Consider the following 23,994-nt stretch of genomic DNA (forward strand, 5'->3'; position numbering starts at 1 on the left):
CTGCATCCTCCTTTTTTGCAAACACAAGACTTAGCTAGAACAGAACTGATTCAGGCTGATTTAGCTTACTGGACATGAAGAGAACGTAAAACGTAGTTGTTTACTGAACTTAAGAGAAAAAAAAACCACAAAAAAACCCAAAACACACACACACACTCCCTCCAAAAACAAAACCAAAAAAAAAAAAAACCCAACAAATCCAGCTATCTACTTCAAAAGTTATAAACTACTTGCATTTCAATTTTACACTGCCACAGATGGGTTGTAAAAACTCATTATTCCAACGGCTATGAAAGTTCTGAATAGTATGTATAAAATAGAAGTGATAATAAAAAATACAATCAAAACCCACTTTACTTTTCTACCACTCAAATGTTCCTACCTCAGGTAAAAATTGCACAAGTTATATTGTCATTAGAAGTATAGCTATGAAGCTTACAAAGCTTTTAGAAAACATAGTATATAATCTGAGACCCAGTCACATTCTCACTTAATGACATTTCTTACATTTTTTAAACTAAAATTTGAAACCATTCCAGTGCCTTTTTAAAAAGCATATTCATCAGCTTCGTACCACAGGCCCTTATTTAAATTCTGACTTCCTTATTAAGTAATTTTATCTTTTTAACTCAGCTTACTCTAAAGGGGGAAAAAGCAGAGCTGCCAATGACACCCCCAGTTTAACAAGTTAGAAAAACCCTAACCATGATCAATTAGCTACCACACAGAATTTAAATATTTGACTAAAATACATATTAAGCATATTGAAATATTTTGATGAAAGACTTTAGGATGGCAATTACTATAACCTAATTTAAAACAAAAAGAAAATACACAAAAATAAATTGATTTCAAATTTTAATTTGAAATAAAGAGACATGCTAACTTAACATTCCAACGCTGTTTGCAAATCCACTATGTTTTTGTTGGTGAAGAACTAAGTGCTAATCCGATGCAGGTAAAGGGATCAAAATCTCAAAAATTAGTTTAAGGACCACAGCCTGTAAGGAAGCCATCAAACATTTATCAGAGAGGAATTAAAATTCAGTAGTCCCCTATGGATGCTGACTTCTAGCTGCAGTGTATAAAAAAGGAAGTGTCTGTACTTGAATTCACACAACCTAACAGCAGAGCTTTACTTTCAGTTTATAAATTGGGGGTGAGGGGTGGGTGGAATTATAAAAATGTAATTGACTTCAAATGTGCAAACTACACCATCTATTGAATGATCACCTTGTGCCATTAAACGTGGTGATTTTCTTGGTGATGTGACTGATGTTTCTTCACAACGGCTCCTCAAATTCCTGTTAGGTAATACAAGCTCATCATCATCAATGGTGTCGTTTCCACTCTCTTTAACTCCTCCTTCGTCCATAATATCATCAAGACCAACAACTGGAAAAAACAAACAAACAATACAGAGCCTAAAACTTAAAATGATCAAAAAATGTTGCAGCTGTAATGCTGAACAAGACAGGGGAAGAGACAGGGAAAAATAAATTGGCCATCTAAAAACAAACAAAAGGGGGGAGAAAATGAAGAAAGGCAAGACAGAAAATTCCCATGTGAGGCAGTTTCAGTGTAGAAGAAGCTATCACCCAAAGCTTAAAATTTCTGTAGATAGTCCTTACAGCTTTTTGGTGGACTCACATTTTTATTGTTTTTTTGCCACAGGAAGGTCCCCAGTCTTAGAGGATCAGCTGTCCCTCACTGTCCCTTCCCACCTAAGAAAAAGTGAAGAAAGGTAAACAGCAGAAAGAGCTGATCCAGAAGTGCAGAGTTTAAAATCACAGTTTTCTCACAGGATACAATTTTAAAACTCTAAGTCCCACCCAACATCACATATTTGCATCTGCAGCCCCTTTTAGGAAGAACACTGAGCGCAGCATGCACTAGTCTCCCAGGACAGTCAGAGAACATTTTCTTTGTTGAATTCCTATCCTCCACCAACCTGAGAAGGATTCCAGAGGTTGCTCCTGAAAATAGGTTTCCTAAAAGGCAGTCAGGCCACTGCACCAGCAATTCTCCTCACTTTCTCTAAGTTTGGTTCTGCAATGGTAGCCTCTCCTATCCCAAGACCCTACGTGTGATTAATGAATCCTGGTCCCTGTGGGATGCAAAATTTGTGAGATCAAGCCAAACACCCAACTGATTTTACAAAACATGTAGGAGGGTCTGACAAATACAACACAGACTCCAAACAAATGACTACGCCTACTTTTCACTATTCAGGCACCCACCTACCTACCTAGAAGTACTTTTAAAATAAACCAACTTACATGAAAGAATTAAGGTATCTAAAAATTTCTAACAATTGCTTATTAAAAACTTATTTAAATTAATACATTTATCTTAGAAATCAAAATAAGAAGTTAATAGAAATCCAAAATTGTTAGAATTTTTAGACAGCCTCAGAAAACCTGTCAATTCCTGCTCCTTTTCAAGTCTGATGCTACTGCAAGTTAAAAAAAAAAAATCAGGCTTTTGTAAAGACACTACAATAATGAGCATACTTTTAAAATAACAAAAAATGGAAGTTGTAAAACACTGCTAAAGCCAAAGAGTGAAGAATAATCAAGTCTATCAAGACAGTAATTCAATCCACAACCACCTGTCACGAAGAATTTAGAAAGAAAAAAACCACAAACATAACCAAGCAAACTGTTAATTTTGAAGTTCAAGTATTAGAAAGATTTTAAACAGCCTCTTAAGGAAGGCTGACCTTGGCACCAGGTAATCAGACACTGGACTTTCATACTTAGATTGCTACCAGAAGCTAAAAGCTAGGAGTTTCCTGAGCTGACAATTTATCTTTTTTTACTCATTTATTTTAACCATAATTTTTAGTTACTGCATCGTATACATCAGTTCACAGGAAAGGTGTGTTTCCAGAAATTACTGCCCACTTTTGCTTTCCAGCCCACATGGCAACCTTTATGCCTGTGAGTGTGTACATATATACACAGACAGCAGACACAAGCTGCACAAGACTGATAATGCTGGTCTTACTCCCCTCATCCAAATGTTTCTTAATCACTTATTTGCTACAAGCTACATACTGGGGAAAACAACACAATGGCAAAAAGATGGCATTGTAACTGCCTTGTTATTTTCCCCTAAGTATCTAATACTGGTCACTGTCCAAGATGGAAAGCTGAACGAGATGGACCCTCACACTTACTCTGGCTGCCCATTCTCGTGTTCTCAAAGACTATGTCCTCCTGACAGCTCTGCACTTTGGTATTAGTGTTCTCACTGAAAAGTCTTCCTACAAACTGTGGAACTGGTATTCAGGAACAGGCTGTGACAAAAAAGACTCCTTTCAGACCCTCTCCCACTTCTTCAGCGTAGATCTAAACTACCAAGCTACTGAAAACATGACAAATAACAACTACTTGGACAACTTCTGAAACAGCTCTGGAGCAGATTTCAGGGCTGCCATTAGAGCCTTGGGTTTTACTATGTTTGTGCTCAAGTTATTGAATTTATACAGCCTCCTTTATTAATAACAAAAGGGACACATTCAGTCTACTATTGACAGACAGTTTGAAATATTAGAATTAAAGTATTTTCATACTTACAAGACTCTGTGCTGTAGCTTTAATTTTACAGAGGAATTTGAAGCACAGAATCTTGCTAATTTCAAACCACCTGAGCTATAACTCGGCTAGTACAGCCCCATGAGGCCCCTGGATGAGGACCATTCGACACAGACCCTGCTGGGAAAAGAAAAAGTGACAGAGAATAGTAATAGGTACAGAGGAGACTAGGAAATTAAATTATGAAAGAGAAGGGGAGGTAGAGAAACCGCATTGGGAAAAGTAAACCCAAAAAAGCAAAACCAGAAAGAACTAAAGAGATATAGGTGATCTTAATAACAAATATCTAAAGATTACATCAGTAATAAATATAAAACTCAAGGCTGAAGGATAAAGAAAAAAAAAAAAACAAAAATAAAGAAAAACACATATCAGAATAGATAAAGTTGTATACCCCTGTAAAACTGAACAAGCTGCAAATAAGGAAAATAAGAGTCACATTCAACATATACTGGAAGAGGTACACTGGCCTTCAAATTAATATTTAGTCTCTCCACTACCTGTATTTAAATTTCCACACTACTGTGCTATGCTACCGACTTATTTTTATATATGTTATACAATAGTAGAATAACACACAGTAAAAATAGTTTAATTGTAAATTTAAAGTACAATATTCCATGTCTTTAAAAAAAGCATGACTTTCTTAATTCTTCAGCAATGTAAAACTGAGGAAAACAAGCCTTACTTGCTGGCGGAAGAGGAGGGAAGGAGAAGAAAATACTTCTAAATCATCATCAAAATCTTTGACATTTGTAAATCTTCATTAACATATGTCTTCCCTTGATTATCATCAGGCAAAATCAGACAGAAATATTCAGGGTTTTGACACACTGGGCAAGTTAAACCTCAAGTGCAGACAAATTTATTTTCTGTAGGCATTAGCCCTGATTTTCTTTTTCTTTGCTAACCACACATTGTAAGTGCTATGTCCACATGAATCATGCTAACAGCAGGACTGAGCAAGTCCATGGCAGATTCCATATTTTACTTCTACATGCATCACAAATTACATGGGAATGGTTGAACATTTTAGAATTTCTGCTATGTTATATGTGGATGATAACAAAGAAACCTACATCATACTTCAATGAAAAGAACAGTAACAGTCTAAAGCAGTAACTAACATGTCAGTAAGCCTTAAGAAGAGCTAATAAACTCTAAGAAAGCAATTAAACTTACACATTGATACTGAAAAATATCATGAAGTCTCAAGACTGTAAATGAAGATAGTATAGTTTATATGAAAACCTTTTTCCTAGTAACATTTGTGATACATATGCTCAGGAAACAGAATTTAAAGTGTTCTTTGTTAGAAAAAATATTTTCAAGAGAAATTAGGTCACTGATGATATAACTTACATAAGAAAACACCAAATTCAAACTGTTTTATAGATGTTTTCCTGTAAGCCTGTAACCTGCTTAACTGCAAATTTGCCTGAGAGTACCTTGTAGTGACTGCCCAGTGCAAGAAAAGAATCATACTAAGTACCATGTGAAATACTAACTAAACATTTACTCCCATTCTCCACTAAACTCTTACACTGTAAAGCAGGAATTTTACTGTCTTTAGAATAAAAACATGTGAAAATCAATTAGGATTAACAAACAATACAGCATGTATCTTAACAGAGGACTGAATCCCCATTTTAAGAAAAGATGGATTTACACCACAGGCCCACTGATTTATGGTTCTTTAGTCGCAGGAGCCTGTTACTTTGGAAATCAAAGAGTAGTAGAGCACAAATTTCAAAAACAAAGTAAAACCACAGCATCATCCCAAGCACATTAAATCAAGTTGCTATTTTATTAAGAAAAGAGCCTTTACATGAGCTCTGTGATTTGTAAATATATAAACTGCCTTGCAAATCCTATTACAGATCCAGGTTCTCTCCATCTATAATATTGAGCCAAAGGAATAAATAACTAAAGTCTTCAGGAGGATCTAAAATGGGGAAAACTGGTTGCTTGTTACCTACAAACAGAAAAGCATGAAAAAAAGCATAAAAAAAAAAGTCCAGGTTCACAATACATACATTTCATACACGGAAGTTACTACCTTTGTCACAAGACACTGTGCAACTGTTCACATGGACAGGCTTGGAGGAAGGATGGCATGACGTAGTAAGAAAACTGAGAGAAACAACTGTATACCCAATTTTGGGTTGCAGTCTGAAGGTTACAGTCAGAATTACTTCACATGCAGGAGGAAAAATACATGTACATTTGGCTTTATTGAAAAGAGCCTGAAATGGCTAACCCTGCCAAACAGAACACTATGTGTAGTCAAAACAATTGGTTTGACTCTAAAGCAGGGGTCCTCGAACTACGGCCGCATCTGGCCCCCGGTATTTACAGAACCCCCCGCCCCCCCACACCAGGGTTTGGGGGGGGGAAACCAAGCAGCCGCAGATGACCTCCTGCTACTTCATCCCAACGCCAGCCCTCTGCTTAAAAAGTTTGAGAACCCCTGCTCTAAAGATTCAATAGGTGATCATGATTTCAGCAGAGGTAGTGCTGCTTTCAACAGTACTCATGAAAATACAGCCTGAAACTAGAAAGAACAGACTGCACTTGGGGGAAAACACTTTCCCAGCAGCAATCCAAAGGGACAGGAAAAAAGAGGGCAATTAAAGAGATGTCCCTAACAGCCTTTGTACACTCTCATTGGGTCGGTCTTCCTCATCATTTATGAAAAATATCTGATTTTGATAAACATATCTAATAAACTAAATAGGTTCAAAGTTTGATTTTATTATGAAATCCAGAAATGTCTCCAGATGATATGAAATTCAAATTCCATTCCCTCTATTACTTGTATAATAAATCAAACTGCCCCAGCAAATGACATCCTGAATAGCTACAGAATTCATGGTAGCTGAGAAATACCAATTTAGTATGAATGCTCGTTATTTCCTTCACTGCCATGTGACCAGTCTGACCTTCTATGCTCTAAAGCTTATAAAATTAGCGGATAAACTTCCAACATGTCTTCCAGCAAGAAATAACAGAACAAAGTAGAAAACTTATCACTAGAGTACCATCCAAAGTGGAAAAAAGGTGTTGCTCTCAAGTGTTATGTCCTGTCTTAAACTCCACCGTTTCCATTTCTGATCAAAGAATTGCTCACAAAGGGGGGAAGCAACCCCAAACCCACATATCCACACCCACCTACACCACCTAAACATTAAAGACACCCAAGAGCTGTTCTACATAATCTGCTCTCCTGTGTTGGTCACTCAGTTCTTGGAAGAATAGTCACCTGACCGATGAACAGAAGCAGGCAGACCCCTAAAACTTGATATGGGGCACTCCTAATGGTTTTAACAACTTGGGTTTCATTTAACTCTCGAAGGTCTCATTTTGTCAAATTCTGTCCTCTTAAATGGCAAAGCAAGCAGTTGTATCAATTTCCACTATCGACGCTAGGTCTTTCTGCTAATACCTACCTCAGGACAGTAAAAGGCCTCCATTATGACCAAGTTCCTACGAGCTGCAGTGAATAATAAGACCTGTGCATGGCTTGTACTAATCCAAAACTTCCTAACTGTGCTATAAGAGCAGCAATTTGTTCAGACTCCACAAACCAGCAACTCAACTATCTTTACAGTTAGTAGTCACTCTTCACAAATGCATCCTAAAAGGATTTCAGCACAACATCTGTAATTTGACCCATACCCTTTTCAGCTTCCAAGCGGGTCATAAAAAGTTACTTCTACCTCTGCTCAAACCCATTATCAGGATCGCCTGAAGAATCCTGTCTTCTCTAAACATGTAACTGTTCAACCAAAGCTGAGCAAGACAACCCTATTCTATTACTCAGTGGCAATCACAGAGCAAGCTCAGAGTAGACAAAGACCAATCATGTCACCTAGCTGAAGAAACTATTTAGATTCAGCACAAACCGAACTCAGGCCGTGAGTGAGTCTGTGAACAAGACGTGAACATCTCTGGTACAGATATAGTTCTTCCTATGAACAGACAGGCAACAGACAGCTATTCTCATGCTCCTTGCTATTTCTCATACACCAGTACTGCTGACAGTAAGATGTTCAGCACAGGAAAGACATGGACCTGTTGCAGCAGGTCCAAAGGAGGGCCACTAAAGTTATCAAGAGGGATGGAACACCTCTCCTATGAAGAAAGGCTGAGAGGGTTGGAGTTGTTCGTCCCGGAGAAGAAAAGGCTCCAGGGAGATTTTTTTACGGCCTTTCAATACTTAAACAAGGCTTATGAAAAAAATGGGGACAGACTTTTTAGCAGGGTCTGTTGCAATAGGACAAGGGGTAATGGTTTTAAACTAAAAAAGTGTAGATTCAAACTAGACAGAAGGAAAAAAAAATTACAACGAGAACGGGTGACACACTGGAACAAGTTTCCCAGAGAGGTGGTGGATGCTCCATCCCTGGAAACATTCAAAGTCAGGTTGGATGGGGCTCTGAGAAATCTGATTGAGCTGAAGATGTCCCTGCTCACTGCAGGGGGGTTGGACTACATGACCTTTAAAGGTCCCTTCCAAACTAAACAATTCTATGATTCTATGCTACTATCCTCCCCAAGAGAAGCATTTATAATCCAATTTACAAAGCTTGCATTTTCTGGATAGATGCCTCTAACAAGCAATGACTGGAAATCAAACTTCAACTCACAAAAATCTACGTGTTTCTGCCTTATAAACAAGTACTTGAACTGTTCAAAGGACATAAAACTGACTGCCTACCAGTATCCATCCCATACAGTCAAATTATTAGTAATACACCATAAAAAAGGCTTAGTATTAACAAAAAGCTTAGTTCATGTTGAATGATGTGCAATACAAACCTTAAAGCTGAGCAACGCAGATGCAATGTCGATTAGTAATAACACTGGGTTAGGCCTGTAAATAACGCCCAGCAAGAACTAATGTCAATGCAGCAGTAAGAAAAAGAGCAGCAAACAAACCCACACTCAAAACCAACTTAAAAGCAAGAGAGAATGGGTTCATAGATAAAAAGGCCTGATCTCCAAAGTAAGCAAGCAAAAATGTTGTCACAATCCTGAGAAATCTGGTATGTGAGTAAGCAGGCCTCAAAAAAGCCTTTCTCAAAGCTTCCGCCACTCACGTGTACTCAGGTTCACGCAATAAATTTCTTATTTAGAACAGGGTGCAAGTTCTTTAGGTTGAATACATATAAAGATAGTATCTTGATTTGTGCATAGGCTTACAAATACTCTTGAACTCTGCTCAGACCAGGCCTTCAAAGTAGTATCGGTGAGCCATGCCTTCTGCTCCTCCATTTTCTCTGAGACCTAATACCATTTTAGCCAAATCACCTCCTCAGTCCAACTATTTTCACTTGTATCTCTTCAGCTTGCTCACAACAATCAAATAAGCTGTAGCATGAAATCTTTACCACTTTGAAAACTGGACAGGACCTGGTTTCTGCTAGGACAGAGTTAATTTTCTTCTTAGTAGCTGGTGCAGTGCTGTGTTTTGGATTTGGTGTGAGAACAATGCTGACAGCACACTGATGGTTTTGGTTGTTGCTGGGTGATGGTTTTAAGTTAACAAGGACTTCTCGGTTTCTTGGGCCCTGCCAGCATGAGGGCTGGAGGGGCATGGGGAAACTGGGAGGGGACACAGCCAGAACAGCTGACCCCAACTAGCTACAGGGGTATTTCATACCATACGACATTGTGCTGAGCATATATAAGGTGGAAGAAGGAGAAGGAAGGGGGGACATTTGGACTTACAGTGTTTGTCTTCCCGAGTAACCGTTACGCATGCTGGAGTCCTGCTTTCCTGGGGATGGCTGAACACCTGCCTGCCCATGGGAAGTGGTGAATGAATTCCTTGCTTTGCTTCGCTTGCGTCTGTGGCTTTTGCTTTACCTATTTTGTCTTTATCTCAACCCAGGAGTTTTCATACTTTTACTCTTCCAGTCCTCTCTCCCATCCCACTGTGGGGGGAGTGACTGAGCAGCTGTGTGGGGCTTAGTCGCCAGCCAGGATTAAACCACAACCAATGTTCCAGTTATTCATGGAGCAGCAAACATGATAAATCTGTCCTTTGCTGACTCTCTGAACTAATTTTCACAAGCATTTTGCTCCTTTTCTTAAACTGTTATGTGGTCTAGGCATGGGTTATGCAAAATACTATTTGAAGGTCTAAAATAAATTGTGCTAAATAAATTTGTGCCTCTGGAAAAAATGAACTCTTTTCCTCAGGAATGAAATCAAGAGTGTAAGAAAAACCACCATCTACCATTTCAGTACTTCCTAGGTCTTGCCCTGCTCAACATAAATAGATAACAACAAGTGTACCTAAACCTAGTAAAACCTTACTGAAAATATATTTTCCTAGGTACACTTCTAACCCTAGTGAAAGTTTAAGTGAAGAGCCAATAACTAACCATTCTGTTACCATACTGCTTAATGCACTACAGAATAAACTCACAGTGAGATCCTACTCAGGATCAGAATACAGCAAACCATCATTCTATATGGCACACCAACAGTGTAACTCTAAGGATGTAATTACAGTAAGTTTTGTGGGGAGAGTTATGCTTTTTTCTCTTTTCTTAGACAAACTGATGTTGGGGTAGAGATGAGCTTTCACACATACTGTCTGGAAAAAACAGTATGGGTAATTCTTACCAAGGGTACTATCATCTTGCACGACTCACTACATTCTTACCAGCAGACTATGTAAACTGTGTTAGATCACCAACAGTCTCAGACAAATCAAATAAATCACAAGCTATATGAGTACTCAAGGAATAAAGACAAGCAAAGTAACTTTGCTTCTAATTGATAATTGTTTTTCTCAACTAAAAAACTATAAATACGTACTGCAGTCCTACCATCATCCCAGGATAAGGACAGTTCTTATTAAGATCTATAAAGAACAAGCAACACCAAAAATATTTCATGTGCTTTTGGATACCTACTATATTAATTCCAAATTGCATGTTTTAATTTACTTACTGAAGCATGGCTCTGCTCTTGCTTTCTGATTTTAAAACAAAACATTAAACTCATGATCTCAGCATAAATACAATTAGTTTTTATTCCCTTAGTCTGCAGACAACCTGAAATGGTAGCCCCAAGTAAATGACTTAGCTCACTTATTTTAATAGACCTTAAAAATTAACTGTCATTATTTAACTATCAATAGTACGAATTATTGCACTGCTGATCACTTTTTAGAAGAAGTATGTGCCAAAAAGCCCCCAAAAGTCTCCCTGTAACTTTTAAAATATCCAGTTGTACCCTATGAGTTAATTCAAAAATTTCAGACGCAGTATAGGTTTACTGAATGATGCACAGGATGCAGTGTGAAACAAGAATCTGCACCACCGTTTTACTGGAAATAAGGAGAAAATTTAGAGGAGGAATTTAGTTTAGCTGTGTACACTGTACAGCTTTACACACATTAAGAGCAATGGTTTTTGTTTCGTGGGATCCAGACAAAAATGTGTAAGGATACAGACTAAAGCAAGAATAAAGAAAAACATTAAGGATGGCCTCAAATAATGTTTCACTAAAGCAGTAAAAAGATCAAATATCTTGTTTTGGCTTTGTAGTTCACATTTTTATCACGTCACTCAGTATCACCTTCGATTTATGATTTTCCATATTGTAAGACCACTTAATTTACTGAAGGTGAAAATTTAGTCTGTTAGTAGAAACAAAATACACATTGTATTAGGAAAGTGGTAGGATTTTCAATGTTCATAAAGTTCATTAAAAAAAATAATGATATAATCAAAGTTATTTGCATTACAACACTTTTTCAGTAATGAAGCTAAAATATTTATTATTAACCTCAAGTGAAATAAAAAAAAATATTAAGCACAGAGTATATCTTTGGCTCTTACATCAAATTCAGTGTAATTATTCCAACTACTCATCAATATAAATAATTTTAGGGACTGGATCACCTTTTTTGTTATCTTCCAAAACTATTCCACAACACCTAAGATTATTTTTTATTTAAAACTCTGCTCTAAATTGGTTCCAAAGTAGGTGTTTCCAAACAGCAACAAAATTGTATTAAGATTCCAAGGTTTTGTTTGAAGCCAACCAAAGCAAAACGTCTAGAATCTGGTATCAGCTCAGTAGCAGGAAGGCCTAGTGCTAACAGAATAACCCTGAGGTCAGAGCAGTCATTTGTGCAACTCTCATGCTTCTGTTGCTATTGCAGAACACTACATTTCTTGGAAACAACTAGCAACTTCACTGATGAGGCACAGCACTTACACTAAACAAATCACACCTTCAATTGGGAATAATTTGCAAGTACTCAAGACAAAGTCTAAATTACTTCTGATCCAGATTAGAAGCCTTCCTCTACTGTTATGCAACAAAGTTAAAAAGAACTGCACAGTTTACATGCCAGGCATGCAAGCAGTGCAACAAAGAGGGCAGGAAGGAGACAGAAATCCCAAATTATTATTTCTACATTACAAAAAAGGGTTGGTACTAGAGTATAACTGTATTTTAAATTGTAATCTTAAAAAATCATAAGATTTACCTGTTGAACAAGGCATCTGGAAATTGGGATCATTGCTATCCAAAACAGGCAAACAGAACTGGGCACTTGCAGATCCTAGCATAGGATCCTTATCGCTGAGCATGTTCTTCAGCGAATCCTCTAAGACATTTTGACTTGTACTAAAATCCTCACAGACTTCATTCTCCAGGTTGGATCCTAGAAATAGGGCATCATCTAAGTGTTCAGTAGGAATTAAATGGTTAAATGTATCAACTATATCCATGAAGACTCCTGTGTGTCTTTCAGCCCTATAGAAAGACAAGAAAAATACCATAAGAAAATAAGCTACAAATTGTAAAACACCTAAGAAACCAGCAAATTTTTGGCTGTTCTGTTTTATAAAGAATGCTTAAGGTATTTTAGAATTGTAACCAAAAAAAAAAAAAAAAACCCACACCTGCTTAGGCCTCAGTATGGCCCACTGCATATCTAAAAATCAAATCTCTAACTTACTGTTTTTAAAAGAAATTCCATGCTAAGTTAATATAAACTCTGCTATCAGCATCAGTGTGATGCCACTTCTACAGAGTGTGTATAACACAGGTATATGAAACACCTCCTTTCTAAAACTTGTTTAAACCTTAACCAACCCAAGGGGCGGGATACCAGAGGGAGGGGGGAATGAAGAACAAGCAAACCTGGTTAGCAGCACTGCAAGCGCACATCTCTCTTCACCTTTAAATGTAAAAATGTGAGATCAGCTTCCACTAACATCAGTGAAAGGAGCCTGCCATACCAGGCCCAAACCTGAGAAGGGCTGTATTTCCATTTACAGAGGAACTATCAAGTACTTCATAGCAAGTAACTATTTTTAGGCAGCAAGGCCTTATCCCTATTATTTTTCACCTATCATTACATTCAATAAAATTACAGACATTTTATATGAAAATCTGACTTCAATCAAGTATATGAGAATTCTAAGCTGGCTTCAAAATGGCCAGAAACCTTTTATAAACTTCAGTTTTGAAGTTTTACCTAAACTTAAGGAATTGTATTCGGAGATGGTACCAACATTTTACAAGAAGCGATTCCTTATTTTCTAGATCACTTCTTTGCAATACAGCAGAAGCGCAACTATTGCAGCAGAGATTCAACTCATAAGAACATATAACTCCACAAAAGAATGTAAAAAAAAAAAAAGTCGACAAATTGTTTCTTCAGAAGTTTAGTGTAAGCGTATACTTAAGAGTGAAGAGAGATAATTATAATAAATATGGTCATGGAGGCAAGGAAAATGAAGTAGTGCAGTGTAGTGCCTGGCTTAATTTGGCATACAGGAAAACGTGGGAGACACCAGTTTTGGCACACGCAAAGCTGTTCACCTTTTTGGAAACAGAAAAAGGACATACATTCTCTTGTGCTCCTTCCTTCACCATCATCCTCCCACACACTAGACAGGATTTTTTTTTAAGAAACACATTAATTAAAGGAAAAGGAGAAGTGAGACAGAGTTTGTAGTGCTTGAATTAGTTTCCAGATCCCTGTTCCAGCAACCTGACACTGAATAAATCCAGTACCTACTCATGCTTACTAGAACTGTAAGTATGCTCACGTTTACAGCACATTTCTGTTAGTAATCAATGGGGAAAATCCTAGCCATACGCATGTAAGAGTTCAGCTACAATTTCAAACCTATTTATGCAATTTATTCAATTTCACAAATTTACAAAAACTATAGGTGAGCATGTAACCTTTTTCATTTTGTTTTGCCTTTTTGAAAACATGGCAATCTTTCTCCCTTCTGCCATAGGGCAGCTCAGAAGAAAAGAAAACAAAAGCAATGGTCAGGTATGGCACTATACCTCTGCAGAACATGTCTACAGTATCTACAAGCTAACTGACAAAACAGTTCAATACTCAATGTCCTACTGAGCAAACAACCAGCAAGAAAGGCTAAATCAGGTGTATTTACTAAGTAAGTAACAAACTTACACAGCAGCAGGTGCTATAATTTGAAAGCTCCCTCACCAAAAATGGACTATTTTTATCAAGCAATGCAGTGCATCTACATATACACCATACTAATTAGCAACTATAGCACTCCACATTCTTTTCAGAGTTGTCAACATTTCCAAATGTAGCAACAGATAAAACAGCAAATTATTGGAGGAAGTGCTACGCTGCACTGTATAATTTATTTTATTATGCCGTGTGGTTACAACAGTCTGATACTATACAGAATAAAATACAAGAGCTGCAGTGGCTCAAAGTAAGAAAATAATTATAACTGCCCCAATCCAGTACTTTAAACCTTCCTGTAATGGCAGGTTTTTTTGTATTGGCATCACACAAGCACTGGAGTAACAGACACAGGATAAAATAATGGTGGAGCCTGACACTAAAACGTGCCAATGACACTGCAATAGAACCCTCGTAAATTACTGTAAGAAACCTTCTATATTCAAAATGAAAGAGTGGCAGGGGCATTGAACACGTTTACAATAATGTATCTCAGGATTTTTTATGGATATGAAGGGAACATTTAAATAATTGTTGCTCAAACATTGCTGTTACCAAAGCAACGCTGACCACTTCATTAAGAGCAGTGTTAAGTAGCAAAGCTTGAGCAAAATACTACCTCTTGCTACAAAAATCACTGCTGAGAAATTAAAAAAAAAAAATCTCTGTCTTCAGCAATGTCATGAAAAAAGAATGTCTCCAGTTTTGCAAGACTACCATGCAGCCACTCGGAACACTAAAAACACTGTAGAATAACTGTCAAAGCAACTATACATGCAATGGTCACAGCCACCTTCAACAACACCTAACTATCTAGCAGAGAAAATTCAAGAGGAATTTCATCAAAAGTTTTATTTCTGGAGCATGAGTCTATGATCAAGTATAAGTTCTATCCAAATTTTGCATCAAAATGTCACTGCAAGAATATAAACAAGGTAGTTTTGCATAAAAATCCTACGACAACAAAATTTGTTCTACAATTTTTGAAACAGAGAGGTTATCCTAGTAAAGCACGTGAAATCAAAGTTTTGGTTTAGCTGGTTCAAGAAACTACTGTTCAATTCTTTGCATAACTTGTACAGTACCAAGTTCAGGAAGTTTTTTCTAATTTAACTGTGACATGAAGTGTAGAATCTGTGGGACTAACAATGGAAGATACACTTCTTGCTAGACAGCCAACTGTTAGAAACAGTTGCTACAAACAAAAAAATATTCTTCCCTTACACAATGCCTACAACGCATGAGTTTTCAACAGTTTATTTTACATTTGTAACACTCTGAACACCAGGAAAAATAGCCAGAGGTGTAGGTGAAACCACAGTTGAGTTTTTAATGGTCACTTATTTCGAAAGGCAACTCAAACTGGTCAGAGAAGGAATCTGTTGTTCCCCTGGAACACAGCTGTGTCCTCGACTTGAACTCTGAAGGCCAGTGGCTTGGCATCACTCACAGCAAAAGTGCACATACCACGTGTACTCCCATAGTGCAGTAACTCAAGTGTTCCCACTGAGTAGTTAATCAGAAGCAACAGAATACAAAGTCTCATGTACGGAAAACCAGTGACAAGAGGAGCAGAGCATTCAGGAAGAAGGCAAAGAAGCAAATGACAGGAGGTAGTCTCAGACAGGTTCAGTCTGAACAGATGAAAACTCTCCCACCTGCTGGCTCCTAGAACATCAGGGTGTCAACTGAGACTGCTACAGGGCACAGCACAGCAAGATACAGGAGTGTGGGTGCAATGCAATCTGACCATCAAGAAAAGCTAAAGGAATAGAGAGTGTTCTCCTCAATTCCTTGAACAAAAGTACATTTATCCTACAGTTTTGAAACCGATTTGTTCAAGTCAGCCCCTGCCCCCCGCAAAAATAGGTACTCAGAGAAGAAACACACCAACCAAAAATATTTCATCAAGTGATCCATCACTAAAAATGACCCTTTTAAAGAAGCATGTCAGTTAAACATGACTTCCAGAATTTCTCCCACATTGTGTTTACCCATAAAATCTCCTCATGCTCTCAACATCATTTTCCTTTTCAGTCCAAGTCCTCCAGCTTAAAAAACTCATTTCTTCAGCTGTTGCATTGTTAGGTATGTCACAATATTGCCTCAAATCCCAACAAAGATTGGTATGAAATAAACATGCCATAGGATCTGATATGACAGATTTTTATCTTGTCCCTATTTGCTACTTTATCAATACATCTCCAGCAGCTCTAAATGACTTTTCAAAATTAAAATGATAAATAGTGAGAATGATCACTTGCTAAGGAAAGAAACTGAAATCTCAAACAAGCATATTCCTTCAAACCAATCCTAGAGGGCAAGGAAGACTAATAGCTGGACAAGAAATACTGTACATCTTTAAGGTTTCTCACTGTTTAGTTTACCTGTAAAAGAGTCAAAAAATACTTCTGTGTTGTATTATTTTCTTATTGGAACAGAGCAAAACAGTTTAGTGGAGATATTCAACTGCTTCAGCATGTCGCTACCATCTTATCTAAAATTTGCCTCAAGCAGAGACAATCACAAATTGTACATACCACTAGAAATCCTGAGTGCTTCTTAGCTGAGGTACAAGCCAAGCACGATCTGTCTTTGCATTCTAAATTAAGACTCCCTTAAACACCAGGTATGTGCAAGTGTTTGATTTTTCCAACTACATATTTGAATTTTCATTAGATGTATTTGTCTTTATAAGTTATTATTTTCTATGTGTTTATTCAGTTTTAACAGTATTCCTACACCATATATTTTACTAAGCAAAAGTTAGGTTTCACACTTTTAAATAACATTCACTGCAATTACTTTGTCTCCTCCTCCTCTCTCTGCCCAGGGGGTGACTTTCATTCATTATTTTACATTTTAACTTTGACTTTCATAAATTAGCTTGGATTTTAACTTAAGAACATAAAACAGCAGTTCCTGTATGTTTAATGATTGTCATTCAGAAGAAATCTGGTTTACTAAAGTCCTCAGAAGTTGGACTTCAGAAAAATAAAATATTTCAAAAAAGAAATTTAACCAGAAAAAAATTGCCTAAATTGGGAACAAAGGGGGGAAAAAACTGAAGGAACCTAACCACAGAAAGGAGAAAAGCTCAAGCCGCTTATTTAAGATACTCAAAACACTAGATGTTGAAGATCCTATCTACTTTATTGACCCACCTGAGCCAGTGAATCTGAAGCTAGTGAAGACAGAGTAACATCACTATTCTTTCCATCCCATTTATGTACTTTCCTGAATAGTGTTTGTTGCTTCCAATTCACTGAATCTGTCTAGAGCTTTTAAAATCTTTTGTAAATCATTACTGACTAGACTGTGTTGGAAACATTGCAACACTCAAAACAGAAGATTTGGTCTGTTCTGTAAATACCTTCCTTCAGCTTGCACACACCAAATGACTGAAAGCACGGACTAGTCATGATAGACTCCATAAATTGCATGACAGTAACAGACTCCATAAAAAACTGTATTATATTTATTTTGTCAAATAGTAATAAACACTGGTCAGAAAAGTACACTAAAGGAAGAGAGCTACTTGGATGAATAGCACTTTACATGTCAAAACAAACGGAGAAAGCTGACTCAGCACTTATTACTTGATTCCTCTGTGGCAGTAACAGTAACTGAAAATTTTTTTTCAGTTTTCGGATTGAACCTGCACCTTAACTGACATGAAATCAACTAATGCCACAGGCAGTTAAAAAAAAAAAAATATCCTTTGCTTGAGTCTTCTGGTAACTACTGTACTTAAAAAGAATGTTCAAGGTATCAAATGTCTATTTTTGTTCACTGAAGGTGTGATGTGGGATCATCCAGGTGCTCACTGATACTTTGACACTTATCGCCCATCTACCAATCAATGCTGCTTGAAAGCACTGATGCTGAGCACAGGCAAGTTTTACTACCATCAACCCCCTTCAACGTACACAAAACCTTAAAGTTTAAGGTCACAAGGACCTAACTGAAACTTAATGCCAAGCCGTCATGTGTCTGTGTGTTTTAAGCACTAAAACCTGCATTCATTCTTACATTTATGAATATTACAGCACCAAAAGCCAGAACCGAGACCCGGGTCCTCTGTAGTAACAAATTTTGGCCAAATAAACACATCATGGGATAAAAAAGGAAATCAATACCAGGGAGTGCATCAGTGGCAGAGTTGGCAAGAAAACCTCAGCTTTACAACTTTCACATCAATGCACTTTTTTTGGTTCACATTAGCTCAAATCCCATCATCTAGGACAGTCTTCAAGATTAACTTAACTGACAAAACATTTTTGACAGGACAACCAATTCTATTTATGAGCACATGAATTGCAATGTGGCCACAAAAATGTGTTTGAAACTGTCAAAGAAAATGTCACTGTCCTTTTTCAAAAAAAGGATACAACACTTGGATGGAATATGGTTTGCTGAACTTCGGCCTTAGGTCAAATTTAGTTACACTCATTCTTGTTCACCCACCTCCTATCAAACAGAACACTGTCAAAGACCTGTCTAACAGCAAAACACACTCAACAGGTTAATTTGATGCATCAATATTCCTGTAAAGGAGGCCCAGGTACACCAAACAAAGCTGTACATCAGAAACATCAACCCATAAGAAACCATATGCCATCTGCTCCCTTACAAAAATCTCCTATTTATTATTTTAATCCCTCATTTAAGATTAAAGATCTAATGGCACCAAAACCAAAGCCCTGCCACAGAACAAAGAACAAGAAATGTAAATCTGAGCATTTCACATCTGAACATTCTTAACCATCTCTTCCGTACTATTTTTGTGTTTCCCTTACCATAAAGTCTTCAGACCTCAACCGACCCAAACCTTATCACCCTGCTACTGAAATCTCAATAGTCTGATATATTAACCGATAACCACATCCCAAAATCTATCTATAATCTGAAGGTATACGCTGCTCCCCTCACTGATACAGCAGATCCCTTACTACTTACTATCATGGTGTTTGAAGAAGGACAGGCAGCTCAAGCTATTTTCTTTATTAAACCTTCACTACTGAAAAGAATTATTCACCAGCCAAACCTGTACCTCATTTCAGTGAACAGGGAAAAAAAGTAAACTTCAAACAAAGAATTTAATTAGAAGACAAAAGAAATGTAGAATTAGTAAAAGAAACCTTTTCTTAATCACACAAGATCAAACTGTTGTATTACAGAAACTCAACCTAACAGTTATCTTCTGAACCTCTTCTTTAAAAAAAAAAAAGCAAACAAAAAACACCTGAAATATTCCTCACCCTCGCTTCACAGCTAGAAGAGGCACATAGCGCTGCATTTGTAAATTCTGTTCTTTCATGAAATTTTCTTTACATTGTGAAATCTTACAAATGTTTTTTGTAAAGTACACTGTTTTCCTTTGCTGGACAGTCACATCAATGAATACCCTTAAATCCCACAAAAATTAAGCATAATCAAAGATTATACATAATTTTATTAATCTCTCCCTCCATCACTGCATGTATGTCTAGAATTTGTAAGCTCACTACCAAGAGGCGCTTCCCTGAAAAGAAAAAAGGACAGATTATTTTTCCATCACTACTGCTATGCTCTTCAGCTCATTTTCATCCTCAAGTTCCTCAAGAACTGTTTCAAGTATTTCCAACTTAAACACAGTATAAATGTTAAGCTGTGTAACTGGTTACATCGATTATTTGTGAGTCACCCCAGAAAGACTAATTTCATTTGTAATACCTTTTGAATTTGTCAGCATCTCTCTGATAATTATTCATCTGGAAACACATTAGAATTAGGGTGGGGCTGGTCTGGGTTTTTTTTTTTTCAGAAATAGTTAGAAGCTTAATGACTAAGCCTCGTGAAGTTTTCCACAGAAATATACCATCCATCATGTAGCTAATATTGGCACCATTCAGGCAGATGTCACAAGCTGTCCGTATTTTTCACTTTTTGCTGCTATATAATGAACACTAATACACCAATTTAGTGGGCTTTGCCACGGCTACTTCATAATATTACCTTTCAAAAGTATTCCCTTGCGATAAAAAAAAGTTTCTGACATAATATGACTGAATAATATTTATATAAAAAAGAAAGTTTATTATTTCCTACAAATAAATTAGCACCCCTTAGTATTTTTAAGACTTGGATTTAACTGTATTTAAGTTGACCAGGGAAAATTAATTTTTTTAAAATACAAACTTCCCTTAAAAAAAAAAAAACTAAAAAAAATGTTATGCAGCATACATCAGCTCAGCTCTTTGCACAACATGAGTAGTATTTAATCCAAGAGGTAGAACAAAGCCTTCTAAAAAGAGGAGGTCACAGAAGTATGGCATATAAAAATTACAGGCTTTTTCGAGCTTTTGCTTTCTTAGAAACACATCACTGTGTTGAATTACTTCAGTTCACTGTATTGAATTAAATCTAGCCTACATGGTTGGTAGTTAGGTGCCCTTTCAGTTCTTTGAAATTCCTGAGGGTTTGCAAACGTAAAATGCACATAAAAACTGAATGACTGAGCAACAGGCAATGACAGCTGACAGGTGTGTTCAGAACTCCATATTTATATGTATGATCTTTAAAGCTAACTATAGAAATTAAAAGCAGAAGCTACTTGATAAAGCATAAGAGTGCTGACCAGCAGTTTCACTGTGGCCTACACACTAAATGTAAACACAACTCAAATTATTCCAAGAAATACAAAATCCAGGTTTTCAAGATCTCCCTTACTGTCTCTTAAACCTTACTACATTGATTTATTAAGTGAAACAAACCATGAAATAGTGGTGTTAAAGAGATGCTGTTATGTTTACCATCCTTACATTTAATGCTATAGTATTTCTACTGTTTGCTAGCATCAATTTTTATAAAAGCCATTGTATAGAAATTACATAATGGATTAACAGATACATAAAAGACATCACCACAGCTACAGTTTGCAGGGTACAGCTGTTGTCACACCATGCTGCTGTCTTTCCTTCCTCACTTTTATGCTTCATTCTACAGGCTATTTCTACTAACTCAACCTACACTGCACAGAGCGCTCTTCTTCCAAACCCCCACCTCGTAACTGTAACTGGTCTCCATTGTGCAGACCATATAAAAAGCACACTCACAATCACATGAGTAATGGCTCTTCCAAAGTCTTACAGATATTAATTATTTGCATTCCAGTAGCAAACAAGAAGCGAGGACGCACTGCCTCAGAAAGAGCATCTCATCCAAGAACAGGACCTGGAAATACCACCAGGCCACTGAATCCCCAGAGTACAGCCGATGACCACGTTTTCTCCTGGACTTCCTACAGTGGGTACTATACACAAGAGTTAAACACAGAAGTTGTTGATGATGCTAAGTTTGACAGACGGGAGGAGGAGCCCGAACAGGTCACACCAATAGCAGGAAGAACAGCAAGGTCTAAATTGGGGTTTGTTCCTCAGGTTTGTATGGGGCAAGAAGCCATCAGCGGCTCACGAGGTCGCAAGGGACAAGCACCGCTAAGAAGGGGCAAGACCTAGTAAACGCGCGGCAGGGAAGGCGGTGCGGTAAAGTCAGCAGCAGCACGGCTCCGGGCAGGGAGCCTGCGGCAAGATCGCGCACGGACGCCGGGGTGGGGGTACGGCAGAGGCCGCCGCAGCGGCCGTGGTCACAGCGCCATGTCAGGTGGCAGGGCGAGGAGCCCGGGACTCGGCCAGCCCTGGGTCTGCGGGGCGCACCCTCCGCAAGGTCAGCGCCGACGCCGCGGGGCCGCGCCCGGGCGACGGGGAGCGGCGGGGGCTCGGCCGCGGAGCGCCCCTCGGGCCCGCAGCCAGACCGCGGGCCGTCTCCGCACAAGGGCCGCCGGCGGCACCGCCTCCGCGCCCAGCCCGTGCCGGCAGCGCCGCGGCGGAAGCAGGCCCCGTCCCACCCGGGCCGACCCGCCGCGCTGGGCCCCGCCGCCAGGCCAGGCCGAGACAGGCCGCGGCCCCGCCACCGCCGCGGCAGGCCCGACCCGGCCCAGCCCGGCCGCCTGGCGAAGGCAGGGCGAAGCCGCGCAACGCGGCGGGCCCTTTCGCCCCCTCCCGTCCTCCCCCTTTACCTGCCGCAGCGCGGCCCGGTGGCGGTAACTCACCCCGCTCCGCTGCCCAGCGCTGCCCCGGAGCCGCGGAGGAAGGACGCGGCGGCCGCGCCGTGAGGGAGAGGGGGCGGCTCGCGCAGGCCCGCGGCCTGTGGGAGCGGGGGTGCGCGCGGGCTTCCCCTCCCCGGCCCCAGTGGTCCCGCCCGGCCCGGCCTGGCCTGGCTCGGCTCGCGGTGCCGGCCGCGTGCCCGCTGCCCCGTAGGCGCGCCCCCGCGGCGTCAGGCGAGCGGCGCCGCGCCGGGCCCGGCCGCTCACGTGACGGCGCTGTTTACGGGGGGGGCGGGCGCGCCGCTGCGCAAGCGCCAGGCCGGGTTGGGCCGGGGGCGACCGGGGGCAAGTGCGTCGGGCTGCGGGGCGCTGGCCGGGCCGGGGCAGCGTTTCGAGTGTTTTGTGCCGCCTGCGGCCTCTTCCCGATGAGACCTGTCGCCCCGTGACTTAGCCGCGCTCACGGGCCGCTGCCGAGCCCGGCCCCCGAAGGCGCTGGCACCGGAGCCGGCCTCTAGGCTTACCCGGGGTCCCGGCCACCCTCGAGGGGGCTGCGGGCGAAACTGCGGCCCCGCGGCCGCAGCTGCACGGGCCGGGCCGTGGTCTCTGCCAGGCCTGCGGAGTGGCGGGTAGGGCCGGCGGGTGTGCCCTCGGCCCCGTGAGGCAGCAGGCGGCAGGGCGCAGGCCGCGGCCCCGGCTGAGGGCGGCCGGCACCGCTCCGGCGGGTGCGTGTGTGAGCCCGCGGCCTTCGCCTGCGGGGCGCTGCCGCCGGTGCAGCCCGTGTTACACAGCCTGATGGCTGCCAGCCCTTCCGTGCGCCGGCGGCCTTGTGTGGATGGCTTCAGCTCTCGGTGTGCCGCTACAGGTTGAACAGGAACAGTGTCCGGAACCTGCCAGTCCTGGGGAGACACGTCTCACGCTGGCTCTCGGCATGCGTCATGTCCCCTCGGCCTTTTCTTCTGGTGACACGTCCCCAGTGTGTAATGTAGATGCCTGTGGCATATGCTCACACACATCCCCGCCAAAGGGACTTGTACGGTGTGAGCTTGTCAGGTCACAGAACCTGAAGTGACTTGGTCTCTACATAATGTTATGTAAGAAAAAGGCTCTTTCTACTTTGTGTTAACAGCATTGGTTAAATGCAACAGCCTGATGGCTAGTGTAAAGTGCAGCACTGAGGGTTTATTGCATATACCAAGTTTCAAACAGAATACACCCACAAAAGAGAAACAGATTATGAACATTACTTATGAAAATCAAATTTAGAATTATCTTCTGAATGACTGTATATTAACACCACCTTTATGTATTCCTCATATTTTGTAATGAAATGCAAATATTGAATGATGTCAGGACAAAATAGCAAAAAGATAAAGTTAAAATGGGTTAGGTTTCCTTTTTCTTTTTTTCAGTTTCGTTTTGAGTCTTTGGGATATGTGTTCTCTAGGTCTGTGGTGCTATAAAGGCTGAAATATATTACATGTTTCCCTTGCTACCATCACAGTAAGAAAGGAGGCTTTAAACTGAAGGCATGGTAACACAGTGACATTTTCAGCCACTACACATGATCCTTGAAACAAGATAGGAACACCTTTGAAGCAGAGCAGGTTTTAACCCACTCAAAATTTTTCTCCCTGTCTTTCTTGAATCACCTTTATGCATATCACTACAAGTGGGGTTTTCCCAATTTTCTTCCTGTGCTCTCTGTTTCAGAAATTGTCTCTCCTTTTGAAGGCAAGCACCTTTAAAAATATACTGCCTTCTTTCGGTGGCACAGAACTGAACTATGGGGCTGGTTACAGTAATTTCTTCAAAGC

The 23,994-nt window shown here is 39.9% G+C and overlaps 1 protein-coding gene across 5 annotated transcripts in view; it reads right to left on the minus strand.

The window, feature by feature from the left end:
* The window catches only part of PHF3 (PHD finger protein 3), a 53,966-nt gene extending 31,140 nt beyond the window's left edge, over positions 1–22,826 (minus strand). The window contains exons 1-3 of one of the 5 annotated variants that reach the window (XM_080388801.1): positions 22,187–22,826; positions 1,651–1,724; positions 1,234–1,395 (exon numbers count right to left, since the gene is read on the minus strand). In XM_080388801.1, coding sequence (XP_080244927.1) covers positions 1,234–1,375 — 142 coding nt within the window. In that variant the 5' untranslated portion in view covers positions 1,376–1,395; positions 1,651–1,724; positions 22,187–22,826. The other 4 variants (XM_080388800.1, XM_080388803.1, XM_080388802.1 and 1 more) reach the window with 4 other exon arrangements.
* Positions 22,827–23,994: the final 1,168 nt, after the last annotated feature.

Source organism: Falco punctatus (genome assembly GCF_963210335.1).
Source record: "Falco punctatus genome assembly, chromosome: 5".
NCBI classification, from domain to species: domain Eukaryota; kingdom Metazoa; phylum Chordata; class Aves; order Falconiformes; family Falconidae; genus Falco; species Falco punctatus.